A 17,017-nucleotide genomic window follows, 5' to 3' on the forward strand; every position below is an offset into this window, starting at 1 on the left:
CCCTTCCCTTCCCTTCCCTTCCCTTCCCTTCCCTTCCCTTCCCTTCCCACCTCTGCTCCAAGGCAGAATTTCAGTGCAGCCTTAACATTTTTCCCTCCTGCCAGCTGGGTTTTGTTTTGCTGTTTATGCTGTCATTTTTTTTATTTTTTTTATTTTTTTTTTCAGAGACTGCATCAGATAAAGGTCATTTTTACTTGAATGGAAAAGCACAGTAATTTTGACAGTGAGACTTTCCCAGCTTGCTGTACATCAGAAATGTTGATATTAGAGCCTTTAAAAGAGAGAGATTAGACACAAAAAACTGCCTGAGCAACTCAATTGCCAGCAGGTTGTTTTTTTTCTCCAAAAAATAAGTGTTTACCAAATCATGTTTGTGGCTCCTGCTAAATTTTAGGATGCCATTACTGGAAGGACTTTAACTTCATTTGTGTTTGCTGAGGGGAAAAAAAAAAAAAAAAGATCATCAGGAAGATATTGAACAGTCACAAAAGATGATGGTTTCAAATAGAGGCTTTTGGCTGATCTATAATCATTTGCTTTGGCAATTTTATTTGGGAACATTAAGGCTGATGGTTTACACTGTGTTCCTAATTATTGCTGAAATATTGTGCTGAAATGCAGAAAGCAGTGGGTTAGTGGGGATTGCAATGTTCTAACTGGGTTTTAATCAATGAGTGATAATGATAGCTCATGTTTTGACTTTCCCTGCTTAATTGCCAGCAATAAAGCAGATCTTCATCCATGATGTTCAGCAGAGTTCACTTCCATTCATCTCCCTTTATTCTGGTTATTTTTAAAGGGCCTGGGAGCTCTCAGTGCCAGACACAATAACAGAATATCCAACGTTAATTATATTTTGCTCTCTTAATATTTTCCACAACAGAGGGTGATGATGCCCTTTCTGGGGAGATTTTGTACCTCCCTGTTTTCTGAAATGCAGCAGGTGTCCAAAGGTAAAGCCACATTCCATAAAATCTCAACCAGATCTTGCTGTTTAAATCACTATTTTCTTTCTGCTGCTTATGATAGTTGTGAATTTTTTTTTTTTTTGCCAAGATGCCGAAATAATAATTAAACAGAAATATTCCAAGAGTGAGGCAGATCTGCAGGTGCTGCTGGACAGGAAAGTTCATCTCATCCAAACAGCCCCACCAGGTCTGATCTCCCTCCCACCAAGGGTGGATCTTTACTGGTCGACACTCAATTTTGCAGTAGACTACATCTAATTTTTGGTTAAGAAAGGCCATTTTTTTTTCTTTAAATTGAAGTTCTAAATTTAGTTTCAATCTATTAAATGGATGTCAATACCGTGATGACAAATGTATGTAAATCAGGCAGCCAAGACAATAAATATTTTGATAATATCCTGCCTGAATAATCTAATTTAAATCAGGACCTGCCTTAGGTTTAAAATGTTATAAATACCCCTGGCATTCCTCTTCAATTACGTGTAAGAAAATAAAGACCTTTTTAATCTTGCCTGGATCACTGCTTAAGATGATTTATTTTCCAAGATTTTCTTCCCAAGTTATCAATCATCCAAAAAAGCAAGAAGGAGGTGGCAGCCTGAAATTTCTAGATCAGATCTTTCTGTGTCCTGAGGATTTTTTTCGTTGGTGGAGTAATTTTTGGATTACGAAAAAAAATGGTGTCCACATGTTTTTCTATTATCTTCATGATCTCAACTATTTCTGAGTGTTAGCCTAGAATATGAATCTTTTTATCTACATGTAAAATCATTTCTGGTGGTATGTTCTTCCTGACTATTTTATTCAGGCCTTTTATTTTAGCCTTAGTGGGAAAAACAAGCACCTTGAAGGAGCCTTTTTGTTCCAGTTATCCAAAATAAATAAGTAAAATTTAAATAACATGGAGCTTAAACACCCACCTGCATTATAGTCACTGTAATGGTGATTGTTTTTCTCCAAGGCCTGGGACTCATAATGCTGCAAAAAACAAGATGCCACTTCACATTACGTGATTCCTGTTGAACAGAAATGGAAATTAGGAAGTGTGGAAACAATGGGAATCATCGTTTCCTTTGGTATATTCAAACTATTTCCAAACCAGCCCTTTCCCATTGTATTTTTTCTTATTCCAAAGTGGTTGAATCTTTGCTACTAAATACCTGCCTGACAATGATGCAGCTGCCAGGAGCTGCTGTACATGGAATTTGCACAGTTCTCCAACACCAATACATTTAGACCATCAATTATAATTTATTACAGTCAGTATAAATGGAAGAGCAAAGAGAAATTATTAGCAGAGCTCTTCCTTCTTTAACTACAATGAGTGTGTAATTGCTTGTAAAAATGTATTTGCACTTTATATTTATATCCAGTATAAGATAAATGCATGTTATATTTTACAGAGTTTCACCCACAGAGAAGTCTAAGAAAAAATGGAGCATCAGTTGCTTATACTTTGTTTCAGCAGAAGTTGATCCACTGAATTCTAGGAAAGGTTTTCACTGATATCAAAGCACTTTGGCTCAGTCTCTGCATGGTAAAAGGAAAAAAAAGCAAAATTGATGGGGCACGAAACTGTATCTACTTAAATTGGGAGCCAAGCTTAGCAGTCATCAGGTCTCTGAACACTTTTTGTACTGAAATTACTGGGAAACTAAAAAGAAAAAACCAAACCAACCAACCAAGCAACCAAAAAAAAAACCCACATAAAAAAAAAAAGTGTTCTAGTGAGTTAGTTTGTATTTGATCAGTATTTCTTCAACAGATTCACTCCCCAAGTCTTTCTGCCACAGGGCAGGAAGAGCCATGAAAGGTGGGAAAAATTTGTGGGAATGGACTTGAAGGTGAAAGGGTTTGGCTGTCCCAGACACCTCAGGCTGCCCAGGAACAGAGGGGAGAAGGAATAAGGAATTTCAGCCTCCTTGAAACCACTCAGAGGTTTTATTTTAACACACAAAAATGAGAAAAAGAGAGACAGAGCCTTTAGTTCCCTTGACTTCCTCAGGATCTCCAGCAAGGAGGGGATGGAGCAATTCTCTTTTGTCTCCCTCTGCATCCAGAGTTACTGGATGGGAGTGTAGAGTTGCAAAGCAAGAGGTGCAGTGAAAAGACTCAGAGGAGGTTGAAATGGAGCTTAAAGGCTGGAAGAATTTTCCCCAAAATGTCTTTATTTTTTGCCTTGTTTTATGCACAAGCAGAACTGAGGTTTTTCAGGTTGTCCTGTGCCTACTCCAATCAGTGTTTCACTCTCTCCCCCTCTCCCAGAGCATCTCTCAATAGTCACAACAAAATTCTGGAGTCACCACGCAAAACCCCAGAGCTGCTCAACACCAGCAGTGGCAAAAATTATCTGACCTTCATTAATCACCATCATCTAAGACAGTAAAGCACAATCTTGCACTGAACACAGTTCAAGAGAAACAAAGTGGTGGATTTATTTAAGTGCCAGGAAATTCAATGATATAGCTGTTATCTTTTTTTTTCCTGTATTATAAATTATTGAATTAAGCCTTCAGTCAGTTTGGCAACGGTGCCAAATGAATATTACAGCAGCACAATGCAACCAACAGGATCTGTCACTGGATCTGGGGCTCACTTAGAACTGAAATTACAGGGAACCAAATGTTTGTGCAGTAGATTGGAAAAGGCTCATTATTGTTTATTCACCTTGCCTGGTAACACAAAAACCTAATGAAGTGTCTTTGAGAAGGGGGCACATCAGGATTACTGGACATCAGAAAGGCACAGCCCTCCAAATTCCTCAGGAATGTTTGTCTCCATAATTAGGTGTCTGTTCCACAGAATCCTCCAACTGAAGGACATGGCCAAGTTTGTGACATCAACCAAACCACAAATGAAAAGGTGATTTTCACCTTTTATTTACCTTGTCTACATCCTGCACACTAGGATAAAACCATCAGAAAATCTTGTCATAAAGCCAAAAAAAAAGTCAGGCATTAGAAATCGGAGCATTGTTACTCACATGTTTGTTTATTTTTAAATAAATTATTACATTATTAATACAGATGACACATTTATAGCCCCTGTCCTGATTCAGGCTGTAGTAGCTTTACACACATCCCCACAATGAATTGTTCATAAATCTGTGCTCATCTCTGGTGTGAATCAGTGCAGCTCCACTGAATGCTCTCCAAACCCATGAGGAGCAATTTTCCTTCTCTGCAACTTCAACTCCTGCTCTGGAATCTTCAGGGAATGTTTGAGGGTTTGTATCCAACAGAATATGGTGGAAATCTGAATTAAGAGTCTGATTGCTGAATTCAGGGTGATATTAAGAGAAACATCACATTTTGGCATTTAGAGATCTCTCATTAATTATTTTGGAATTAGAATGTGTGTATCTGTTAGATGGGTGATAAATTCCCTGATACTCAATTATATTCACAGAAAGTATTGAAGCAATAGTGCTTATCATAATAGAACAGTTAAAATATGTTGGAAGCATGAGATTTTGACAAAATCTTTTGTCACTCCACATATTTAATTGAAAAAGGCTCATAATTCTCAAGAATGTGGTAGTTTTTTGCATAATACTTCCTTAATTATTACCTGTGATATATTACACCCTAATTTTATATGCTATAGTCTGACAATGGCTGGTTATGTAAGTAATTAAAGTCATATTTTATAGTTTTATTGTTTGTTTTCGAATTCAAGCACTTCAGGAAATTGTGCAGTCGGTTCATAACCTGAGCAGGTTGTCTGCCACAGAACCTGCACCACACACAGATTCTGTTTGAACAACAGGAAAAAATATTGGGATACTTGACTAATTTCTCAAGGAATAAAACTGAGAGGATACAGAACCTTTTTCCAGCGAAAATATTTAAAATTTCTGTGCCGTTCACCAAAGCTGGAAGAGTCCTAAATATTTCTGGTCTTCTTATTTTTCAAATCTCAGGGGATGGGTACCATCAGCCCACTGAGGTCCACATGAAATGGCCTTAAATTGCACCAGAGGAGGTTTAGATTAGATATTAGGAGAAATTTCTTCCTGCAAAGGGTTGGAAAGGATTGGAACAGGTTTCCCTGGGCAGAGGTGGAGTCACCATCATTGGAAGTGTTCAAAAACCATGTGGATGTGGAACTTGAGGACTTGTGAATGCAGTGGAGGGTTGGATTTGATGATTTAGAGGTATTTTCCAGCTTTAATGGTTCTCTGATTCTCTGAAAGGGGGGCCTTGCTCTGCTGGCTGTCCCTTTATACCACTTCCTAGAGAAACCCTGGGCTTGAGCACCAAACCCCAATTCATTACTGAGTTTCTCTGACTTCAGCAGTGCCAGGACTTCAACCCCTGCGCCTCCCCAGTGCCTCCCCTTCTCCCCACATCACAGGCAGAGAGGTGTCTCCCTGGGTTTGGTGCCTGATAACAGAGACAATGTGGAATTTCACCACCGCAGCCAATTTGACTCTTCCAACAGAAGCTGCGACTTGAAAGGATCCCGTGGCTCTGGAGCTCTGCACATCAATGTCTGCAGGGAGAAAACACAGCAAAGTCGAGGGCCCTTTGGGGAAATCCTACAGGTTTGAGGTTGCTTCTGCTCAAACCTATATCATCTAATCTCCCTTTCTCTGTGTGTCTCCTGCTTCACTCTCTGAGCTGGTTGCCAGTGAGAGGGAGAGGAGGGGAGCCTGTCTCCTGCTGCCTGTTCCACGGACAAGTTGTTTTCCTTTTCACAGAACACTTTCGTGGCCTTTTTCTGCTGCTTCTCTTCCCATTTCTCTTTCAGCCTTAATATCTGATTCCTTGAGCTGTCTTCTGTTACTTTACTCAGTGTCTCATCCACTGCCTCTCCTTTTACATCTCTCATGCTCCTTTTAAAGCCCTTGAGCTCCCTGGTCCAGGCCTTTGATGAGGGAAACAATCATCCTGTTCTGCTCTTGACAAGATTCAGTCAAAAGCCCCAGTGTTATCTGCAGGGATATCCATGACATGGACCCTATAAACTTCCCCTCTTCCAACTAAAAATTACCAGTGACTTCAGCTGTGAAGAAAATTAAACAGATTTTGAAGGAATTTGGATTTTTCATACTTTTTCTGCTGTCATGAAGAGTAGGAGGTGTCTAACTCACCTGTCCCATCTTTTTTGTTAGAACTGACAGGTGTTTTACTATCCAGCTGATTTAAAAGAGGCCTCTTAATCAGGTGTCAGCTTTGGCCCATAAAGTCATATTAATGTTTTGGATCAGATATGAAGCTCTATCTAAGGCACATTAAGAAAGATTCATTAGAAACTCACTACCCCTGGAATTTACAGCCTTCCTGGAACTTAATAGCCTGGATAAATTCCTCCTTATCTGGTTTGCTTATATGAATTACAGCAGTTTTGCATTTAGAAGGTTTTTAGAGCTGGGATCTTACTGTTATTCCGGTCTCCTTATCCTTGTGATCTTCCATGAGGGTTCACTGATATAGTACATGTAGAATCATGGAATGGTTTGGGTTGGGAGGGGCCTTAAAGATCATCCAGTTCCATGGGCAGGGACACCTTCCACCAGCCCAGGTTGCTCCAAGCCTTGTCCAACCTGGCCTTGGACACTCCCAGGGATGGGGCAGCCACAGCTTCTCTGGGCAACCTGTGCCAGGGCCTCCCCACCTTCCCAATATTCACCTTCCCACGCACCACAAATTTGGGATTCTCTAATGCAAGACTTAAATTGTTCTGCACCCCCAAGGGCTCATCACCTCCACAAAACATCACCCAAACATCCACAGCTCCACAAAAGGTCACGGCAAGAGAAATGGTCACAGAAGCTGCAAATATTGCAGACTTTGGAGCTGTCAGCTCAACAGATCTGTCCTTTTCTGGTCCTGGAGCAATGAATCCTCTTGAGTTTGGCCTCTTGGAGCTGGTTCACCCAGGCAAACCTAAAATCTTCCTCTTCAAATGGAGAACGTTGGTACAGGACACTCTCAGGTTCCCCAAACCAAATTTCTCTGATATTACTGATCCGTTTGAGTAATGGTAATTAAAACTCCACCTTGCAAAAAAGTCAGAATAGGAAGGAAGATCTGTGGTAGGAAAGGGATAAAAGTCAGCTGGTTTATAATATTGTTCCCCTGAGTTATCTATACACACTCTGAGCCTGGGGCTGGGCCAGCCTAAATTGCTCTCAGGCTGTGTTACTTTGCATTTCCAGCTGGGCAGAAACCTCAGAAGGAGTTGAATTTGAAGCTAACGAGAGTTGGACAACAGGAAAGAACAGGGAGAAAGATCTGGCTGGAAATTAAGTCGATTGAATGTGAATCTGCTTTTTTTCTCCTCGTCTGGATGAGACGGTGGATAAACATTTCAATATTTATTGTGACTAACTAAAACCTCTTTAAGTACATTTGACTCCAATATCACAGCCTGATATAACTCACCACTGCCCACAAAGCAGTGAAAGGGAAGCACTGTCATCCCCCCTGCTGATGGATAATTATGGAAAAAACAGGAATCCTCCTCTTCCATTGGCACCGTGTTAATCTCTGCATTGGCTGAAGACAATATCGTGTAATGAATGGGGGAATGTTGATTCATTTTCATCCTTTACATTTGAATTCAGGCTGGCATAATTATGGTCTTTATGGAGATCAAACTGATTTGGTATCATAAAGAAATACAGTTTAACTTCTTATAAAACATTTTGTAACAAGAGTTTATGTTTGCTTTGCAGCACCACGCTGAGGATTCACATGATTTTTATGTATAAAAATGAGACATTTCATAAAATATTCCAAGAGATTAAAAAAAATCTGAATTATTTAAATCTTGAAAAAAAAAAATAAACAACCCTACAAAGATTCATTTGTCATATATATCTCTAGAGAAATCATGGGGACTGTATTGAATCTGGAGAATGGGGCAGAAATATGGGGCCATTCTCTCTAGGAAACACAAAAGGATGTGTCAGGAAATTAGAAATGACCAGCCTGACCTTTTCTACAAAAAAGAGATGGACTCCTAGGACACCACTGGCTCTGAAAGTGCACATCATTTCTCACAAATTTGATGTTATTCTCTGCTGCAAGAAAAGGATATTGAAGAGAAAACAAACTGATAGCAAGAAGGTGCTTTTACTAAAATTCATGGAGAGTATTTTTGTGATGGGGACAGTGACACTGGGAAGGAGCTGTTTGAGCATATGCAAAATATTTTGTCCTTTTTCACACGTGAAGAGTCTCCTGCATTGAGGACATAGAAAGGAGATACAAGAATTAAGATCTTCAATAGTCTACAAGTGATAAATGAGTCGAAATTCCATTTAGAACAAAACATGGGAAATTAATTCCAGATTTACCAAAATATTTACATTTTTATGAGATGAAGAGGTGATTTTTATGTACATCAGGTACCTCGGCCCTAGTCCACCCAGTTACATTGATTTAAAATGTGGAATAATCATCTCTGGGTTGTTTGGATGCTTCACAAAAGCTTTTCACTGGCAGGTCTGAGAAGGTAAAGAGGACTCAGGAAATTAACCCAGAAGGGAAGAAAATTCCTCTCAAAGGAAAGACAAGTCAAAGGGTCAGTTGTAGAATCACTGAAAAAGGAAGTCTTCAAATCTGTCAAGGGATTAAAACCAGAAGAATAGCTAGAAAAAAAACCCAAAAAACCCATTTAACCATAGCCAGCCACCACCTCTGAGAGCTGCTCTGCTTTGTCCCCCCGTTTGCTGAAAAATGGTCTTCTCCTCTATTCCCCACACCAAGAAAGACTACCATGAAAAATATAAATAATTCTGGTTTGCTTTACAATCCATCGTTTCATTTTGCAAGTAGGAAATGAAGGTTGATTATTTAATGCCACTTATTTTTTTAAAAGGACCCAAAAAGGAGGGGAAGGAGAGGGGGAAAGCCCCAAATCCAATCAGCAAACAAACAAAAAAGCAACTAAATAAAAACCCAAGGAACAAACCCAAAACAGGCCCTTTAAATTATATAAAATAATATATCAAAGGATGTGAAGGGCTGGAGGAGAAGGAGGTGATTGATTCCATTAGACTGTGATGTGACCAGGGAGCACCAATCACAGAAACCCCAATTCCATCCTTTCCTGCTGCCAGTTGTTGTCTAAAGAACAACCATGAGGGAGATGGGGATGTTTAATAGTTGGCCTTATAATTTCCATAGGAAATATGCAGAGGAGCCAATCTCCACTGTCACCTGCAAAATAAATCACCAACACCAGGGATCTGTGATTTTATTATCAATCAGCCTTGAAATATTTCCTCCTTAATAGTCAAATGTCTGGAGGTGGATCCTCAGCTGAATATCAGAGCAGACCTTCACTTCTGACTGAGAGCAAAGGACTCCAAAGGACAATTTTATGTGTAAGGACACGCTGAAGACATCTAATCTTAAATTATTGTTTTTCTTTCACAGGGGAAGAAACCCTTCACGGTCCTATTTTTATCCAAGAGCCACATGATATCACTTATTCCATGGGCTCAGCAAATCCAGAGATCCTGCTGAACTGCACAGCTGAGGGATATCCACCCCCACACTACAGGTGAAGTCAACATTGGGCAAGTCTTGTCTCACTGTAAATCTTTGAGCTGGGTTTTAGTCAGGAGTAAAGAGTTTTATATCCCATCAAATGCACGGAACACTCACAGCAGGAGCATTCGTGGAGGGAGTAAATTTAGGGAAAAAAACTTTTTTTCTGGTCTGCTGCTAAGAAAATTCACCCGGGGGAAAAAAACCCAAAAAACAAACACATCGTTGAAAATCATCCCCAAAGTATTCTGAAATATAAAAAATTAATTCTGAATCCACGGGAAAAAAATGGGAAAAAGGAAGCAGAGCACATGTGACAAAGTCTGCAATGATTGTAAATATTTGACAAAGTCAAATGTTTGACAAAGTCTACAATGATTGTAAATATCACATATGTTTATAAGCACTGCATAAAATTGTAGAATGATTCCCAACTATTCCAAAATATAGTTGTCTTATTCATAGCCTTGAAAAACAAATTGCAGCCCTGCTCTCATCGAAATTCCTTGGCTTACTGCAGGTTCTGCCTCAAAAATGGGGAAGAATTAAAAACTCCTTCCACCTCTGTTTTGTTCACAGTCAATAGTTTTTAAATTTCCTATTTTCTTCCTCAATGGAAACGTTGTATGTTAAGGGAGGGTTTGCAAATCTTTTCCCCAATTACAAGAAAGCCTCAGGTGACTTGGCAGGACAGTTGCATTTGAATGCAAATAATCTAAGAAACATAGAAGGCAATGAAATCGTAAAAATATTGCTATTTTTATTATAGTGCACTGAAAAGATAATTTATTAAATCATGTAAGCATATATCCACTCACATTCCTCGTGTTCCTTGGGAACTGATGAATTCAGCATCAGAATATAGAATATTTTTTAAATTTAAGTTCTGAAACAATTGGTCTGGATGTATTTCCTATAACTGATGGAAGTGATTTCCAATGTCTGCATGAAGAACTTTGGGAAAATATGGAGGTGACCCCCTTGCCTTAACAGAGTTTTGCTAAAATATCCCTGAAGCAATTCTTCAAAGAATTCTGTGTATTAGTAAACTGCAAAACACACAGAGCCATTAAATCATTGCCTACCCCATGAATTCATTAATTCCCTTCCTTCGGTGATGTAAACATATTAATTAGGAAAAAGCCCACACCAGGAGATGAACCCCTGATCTATATGCAAAGTTTAATATTCATTGTACCGTGGTGATTAAAATGATTATGGGGATACTGTGAAGAATTCATTTGCAGCAACCAAGCCAATGGCTTTGCATTTGTTTGGAAAAACAATTATAGATCTTAATTGGGAGCCATGTAATGATGACAGCAGTTATTTCAGTGATTGATTCTGAAATTAAAGAGAACTGGCAAACTAAATGCCAGAATCTCTCAGATTAGAAAATGGGAAGCTTTAGGCAGCATGGAACATATGGAAATCCTGAAATGTGGCAAAATCCTGAGGTTGGGACAGAGAACACACTCATGGGCGAGCACCTGATGAGATTTTCCTCACCTTTGAAATAAAAAAAAGCCAAAATACCCTAAAACAACAGCAAAACCAACTTCAGCAAAACATAAAAATACAAATAGAGCCAAGACACAAAACCATCAAAAATCAAATTGCTGCTGGTCAGCTGTTATTACATCTAAGTTTCTCAGTGTTGATGAACTCATGGAATGGGAGGCAGTGACTGGGAGACCCAGAGAAATGAAAAAGGTTTCCTTCAGTGTGTTACCTGGGGAAGCTGCCACCACTGTCAGGAACTCTGCAAATAGCCAAAAATAAGCAATTTTTATGCTGTGATCCTTCATGTAATTAATTAAGAGTTGATTGCCCTCAGTTTGGGCACTGCCATCAACCCAAAGTGAGCCACTGGCAACTCTCGTGGGGTGTTTTCATCCTAAGGAGGGGTTGGAATCACACCCACAAAGGTCAACAGGAATGATACAGATGTATAAAATCAGGAAAAGAAAATCCATATTTGGGTAACCTTAGGGTTGTGACAATCTAAAAAGTGCCATTAACAACCCCAAAACTTGCAGATATCAGTGTCTGACTCCTTTGTTCTTCCTTTGGACCTCATGTGGGCAATGAAAATTCAGCCATAACGTGATAATGGTAAAGCTACAAAATCCCCCTTCTTGAAATATGTATTTTCTTTGAAACACAGATTTTATTTTGACATCTGTAAGCAGCTGTGTAATGTTGCAGACACAATCCATTTTCTGCTTAGTGGACTAAGGGGCAAATTAGGTTTTAAAATAGCAACGTTCTCATCATTAAATTATCATAAAAATTTCTCTCTCAGCTTTTGTTGTGCCCTCTGAAGTGAAGCTCTTCCTGATCTATATCTCCAGATCATTTTTGGAGCCAACTTTCTGATTTATCATAAAGTTTTAAGGACTGCAAAGCACATTCATATTATAAAAAAAAATTTACAGCTGTAGTCAAGGTATAACCTCCCTCCCAACTGGATGGATAACTCAGTTTGTATGAATAAGTTATAATTACTTTTTTGGACATTTGGGTGAATATTGGTGACTAGCAGCAAAGATTTTCCAACGAAATACAATTATTGCTATCATTAAGATTGATGTAAGGAGCAGTCTGGTGTGAAAAATGATATAATTTTGTGATATTTACTCCATTTTTATCATTACAGGTATGCTACAGCACACTATTTAAGATAAATATGAATAGGCTCTGTAAATTATAAGCATAATTTGATTTTTTTCCCCTCAAAGGTGGAAGCAAAATGGCACAGATATTGATCTTACCATGAGTTATCACTACAGGTTGGTTGGAGGCAGCTTGGCAATCAATAACCCACATAAAAATCAGGATATTGGAACATACCAGTGTTTGGCCACAAATTCATTTGGAACAATTCTGAGCAGGAAGGCAAAGCTTCAATTTGCATGTAAGTTGGGAAGCTCATATTTATTAGAGCATTATTTTCCTATTAATTCTGCACATGGATGGTAATTTATTGGGTAATGAAAATATCATGGGTGACTCTGTTCAAAAGGTTTCACTGACTTCAGCACTGTTTTTTCTGTAAAAAACCCTCAACATCCCTGGTAAATATTAATAACAAAACCAGACATCTGATGGTTGACTTCCTCAGGAACAAGAATAAAAAATCTGAAAATTGAAAGGTCAAGAAAGATGAGCACAATTATTCTCACTTAATAAAGGTGTTCCCACTCTTTAGGACAGTGGGTTTATTGTCATCCTGCAGGTGGTTACAACTGGTGAGGGGGGGAAATGTTGCAAAACTTAGGTTTTGAGTTTTTTATAGTGTTGCAGAAATTAGGTTTTGAGTTTTTTATAGTTAATGAGGTGTAATTGAGGCATAAAACCATTGTCCCTCTAATTGCTACAGTGATAGTTGGTTATATTAACAGAGAAACCCTCTTTTTCCTACCCCAGTGTGTAAAACTGTGGGGGCCACGCTCTGAAACATCTCATCTTTCAGCTCTGAAAAATCAGCTCTGAAATATTTCACATTTCAGCCCCATCAGGTCGAGCACGTTGTGCCTTGAGATGATTTTAAATTGATTTTATCTTTGTTCCCCGTTTCACAACTTCACAATCTTTTTTTCCACAACGTTTATAGGCAGTGACCGAGTTCTGTCGATGCCCTGGGGAGGAGGGGGAACAACAGCAACAACCAAAAAAACCCAAATATTCTCTTTTTTTTTTCCCTCAGTCTAAAGCTCTGAAAAGTCTGTTGCAATTGTTTTCAAATCTCATTAATAAAACATGTGTCTAAAGCCAACTTGGTGTCGCTGTTTCAGACACCAGCAAACGTATTAATTATTAATCTTGTTCCATTTCTCCCAGCAAACCTCGTGTCACGGGGTTATCCAAAGGAGACAGTGGAGGTCAGGCTGGTTCACAGACTCTCTTTCAGCAGAGCTGATCAAAGGGTGTATCACTAGTACCTCATTTAATAATGTTTTACCCTGAATTTCTCCAAGGGCTTTGATTTCCCAGAGCTGGTCAAATGTAAAAAAAAAAAAAAATCGATTCATTATTTTCCCACTTTTTTGTGAAACAACTTTTCGAGCCCAACTTTCTGTGTAGGAAATTAATGTAAGATATTTGGAGGTGAAAATTGTTTAGTGACAGAACAAATCCTATTTTTAAATGAAGCAATGATAGGTAGCCACCTCAAAATTGTCTGTGGAGTCTGTAATCCCCAAAGGAACCAGGACAGGAATAGAACTGGGAAAAGACTTAAAGAAAAGGAATATCCTTAAAGGAAGGCACAAAAGAGGTATAAAATATCTTTTAAAAAGGGTGAGGGAAAGGAAAAACGGGAATATCTGTGAAAGAATGAAGGCTCTGATGATGGCTCAGCATATCACAATAATCAATGATTTAATCTTTTTTTTTTTTTTTCTGGAAAATTCAACCCCTGATTCAAACTCCTCGGAGCACTTTGGGTTTGGGAACTGGTTGGGAATTGATCCTTCAGAAGTTTCCCTAGGAGAGAAAAGGGGAGCTGCTCACCACAGTTCCCAGCTTTCTGTGTGAGACTGAGTTTTCCAAGGATCTAAAGAGGGGTGTGAACCTTCCCATGGAGAGGGGGGTCTGCAGAACCCTGTCCTCACCTCCCATTCCTGGGGATAATGCTGGATTCCTGGCCTGTCTGAGACAAAGCTTCTCCCAGCCAGACCCAGCTGTTGCCACTTGGCTGCTGAAGGCCCTGGTTGCCAGAAAATGAACTTTCTTGATGGGACTAAGTATTTTCAGCTGTTAAAACAGTGGTTCTTTAATAACACTCAGTGCAGGTGCCCTTTCCCTCTGAAACACTTAACTCACTAATAGCTGGAAGTCTCATGCCAGTATAAAACAATCCAAATGGGCTAAATATCAAACAGTTCCTTTATTTAGGCTTCAAACCCCACCAGGACACTTCCCAGAGTTCTGCAGGGAGCAGGTCACAACAAAGCTGGGGCTGGTTTGCCCACAGCAGCCATCCTGCTTCAACCCTCCAGCTCTTAACAACCCTACAACGCTGAATATATCCCACAATCAAGCAACACACTCCTTTTTCATTAGTGGTGACAGATATTTATGTCCTTTCCCACAGAGAAGAGAGAGGACAGACAAATCAAAGCCTGTTATTTACAGTGACAAACATAAACTTCAATTTAGCAACATCACTGTGAAACTGTGAGTTTGAAGTTGTCTTACAACAGGGAAAAAAAACCACCTCAAGTACATGGAAAATGTCATAATGACCTGATGAGAATAATGGAACAAATTACCTTGAAACACTTATTTCACAGTTAACGTTTCCTTGTTTCTTGTTTTCGTGTTGCCATCCAATTTTCTCCTTTGTTTCAACCAATACTTCAGGCTATATCTTAAAATCCAGGCAGGCATGTTGTTATGACACTTCCATTCAACACCTACAAACTGGGACTCTTCCCTGGCCTGGAATTCTTGGCATATTATTGCAAACTCCACGATAACAAATTGAATCAAGCCTATTATCCAAGTAACAGGGTTTATGTGTATTTGTCTTTTCACTACAAGGTAACTAGCTCTGAGTTTGAGTTTGAATTAATGATACCTCCAGAAACCTATTGTAGGTGTCAACTTAATATGTGAGAAACACTTTTTGCTCTGTTCAAGATAGCGAGTTCTCCACCAAGCAAAATAAATGCGGGGCAAGATTAGAAATATGTCTCTGGCTTCAGCTGGAGTTTCATGCTTATCCTCTATTAAAAACAGAGCTGTCAAAGGAAAGCTGCAGGAGGAATATTGTTCAGAAAGCAGTGGCATAGATTATTAAAGCTACAAGCTGAAAATGAGCGGCAGCATCAGGGAGAGAGAGCAGAGAGAGAGCGCGTAAATGCGTGAGTGGGACGCAGGGGCTGGCAGTCCTGTGGCATCCCTGCTTCCTTCAGAAGGTTTGTTTTGTCATAAATAAACTTGAAAGCTCCCCAAAAACCCTGCATGTCTCTCGCTGCCCAGCAAGCAGCACACTGTGAACGGCTGAAGTGTGTTCTGCAGGAGCTGGAGCTGTCGACGTGGAACTTGTTAAAAAGCTTTGGTGGCAGAGCCTGACACAGGCACAGGGATCCTCATCCAGGGTGGAGTTTGGAGTCATGACCTGCCACCCACACAGGGCTTTCCCTGCTCCGAGTCCAGCACTGACTCCAGCACAAGGTCACCCAGAAAACTCCAGCTCTACAAGTCAGAGGAGTCTCTGTGAACTATTCAAGAGAGTCAGCCCAAAGAAAGATGTGAGGCCACGGATTTCCTTCAGCTTTTACACAACTCACAGAATCACCAAGGTTGGAAAACCCCTCCAAGTCCAACCAATCCCACCATTCCCACTAAACTTTATCACAAAATGCCTCCTCTACTCAATTTTTGAACACTTCCAGGGATGGTGACTCCACCACTGCCCTGAGCAGCCTGTTCTGATGCCTGACCACTCTTTCAGTGATGAAATTTTTCCCAAGGCATTTTTCTTAAGGCATTTTATGCCTAGGAAAAAAAAAAAAAAAAAGACAAACAAAAACCTGTTAGAGAAAATGCTCCGATGCAGCTTCAACCAGAATTTTCTCCCAAGGCACGCAGGGGATTTGTTTTAATTATTTCCTCAGTTTTAAGCAAAAATAACTGTGTGCAAACAACTGGTCTTGAGGGAAATCCCCATAAGTAGCTGCAGTGAAACAGCCTGTCCAGGCCTGTTAGTTGTTCTTTTAGTTCTTATATGCATCTATAACAGAGACATCAAGAGATGTGCAAGAGAAATAGGACAAACAAACTAAAATAAAAAAGTACCCCACCACGAAAAAGAATAATGTTTGCACCTAATTCATAATTATGCAGGGTATAAACCCAGAGAATTCAGTATTAATTGAAAGCATCATGTTGCCTGGAGATCTTAAAACAGATTCCCAGTCAAATTGTTCTCCCATCACTGGCAGAAGTTGCCATGATTGTGGCTTTCTCAGACCTCAGGCCCCCATTATTAACCATGAATTCTGAGAAACAATGACAAACATTTCAGTTCATGCCTAGAATTAGTCATTTTGCCCTGAACCACCCAGGAGGACACACAGTGGAGCCACCAGACCACGTGTTTTAATTCTCCCCACAATGCTACAGACCAGCAAGGATTTCTCCTTGGAGTTTTTGGGCTCCAACCACGTTCTCACGTTTTCTAAGTGGTGCTCAAGGGTTTTGCTTGATGCTTATTCTCAACAGCATTTTTCTAATCCTCACATCCTCTCTCCTCTTGGCCAATGATGATGTGCTCATAGCAGTGGGGATGAGAGTGCTGGAGCACTTGGAACAAAATCTCCAGCTCCCAAGAGCTCTCACTTGCTTTTTGTTGTAGACAGAAGACACAGTTTTGTTGAAACAACGAACTAGAGGCAATAATTCCTCCAGGACAGAGTTTTTGCTATTCTGAAACAAAAAAACATAATTAGCATTTAACCATTTGAGGGGGAAATATATTAAAACCAATCAAAGCCATTTAGTGTTTGCTGGATGGTGACAGGCTGAGCATTAGCA

At 39.6% G+C, this 17,017-nt stretch overlaps 1 protein-coding gene across 3 annotated transcripts in view; it reads left to right on the forward strand.

Moving 5' to 3' along the window:
- CNTN6 (contactin 6) overlaps nucleotides 1-17,017 on the forward strand; it is a 133,216-nt gene that overhangs the window by 42,694 nt on the left and 73,505 nt on the right. For 2 of the 3 annotated variants that reach the window (XM_027640734.1, XM_027640736.1), the window contains 2 exons: nucleotides 9,359-9,485; nucleotides 12,214-12,389. In XM_027640734.1, the coding sequence (XP_027496535.1) occupies nucleotides 9,359-9,485; nucleotides 12,214-12,389 (303 nt within the window). The remainder of the gene's footprint in view (nucleotides 1-9,358; nucleotides 9,486-12,213; nucleotides 12,390-17,017) is intronic. The other variant, XM_027640735.1, reaches the window with a different exon arrangement.

This window comes from Corapipo altera, unplaced genomic scaffold (assembly GCF_003945725.1).
Source record: "Corapipo altera isolate COAL_440 unplaced genomic scaffold, ASM394572v1 55, whole genome shotgun sequence".
Taxonomy (NCBI): domain Eukaryota; kingdom Metazoa; phylum Chordata; class Aves; order Passeriformes; family Pipridae; genus Corapipo; species Corapipo altera.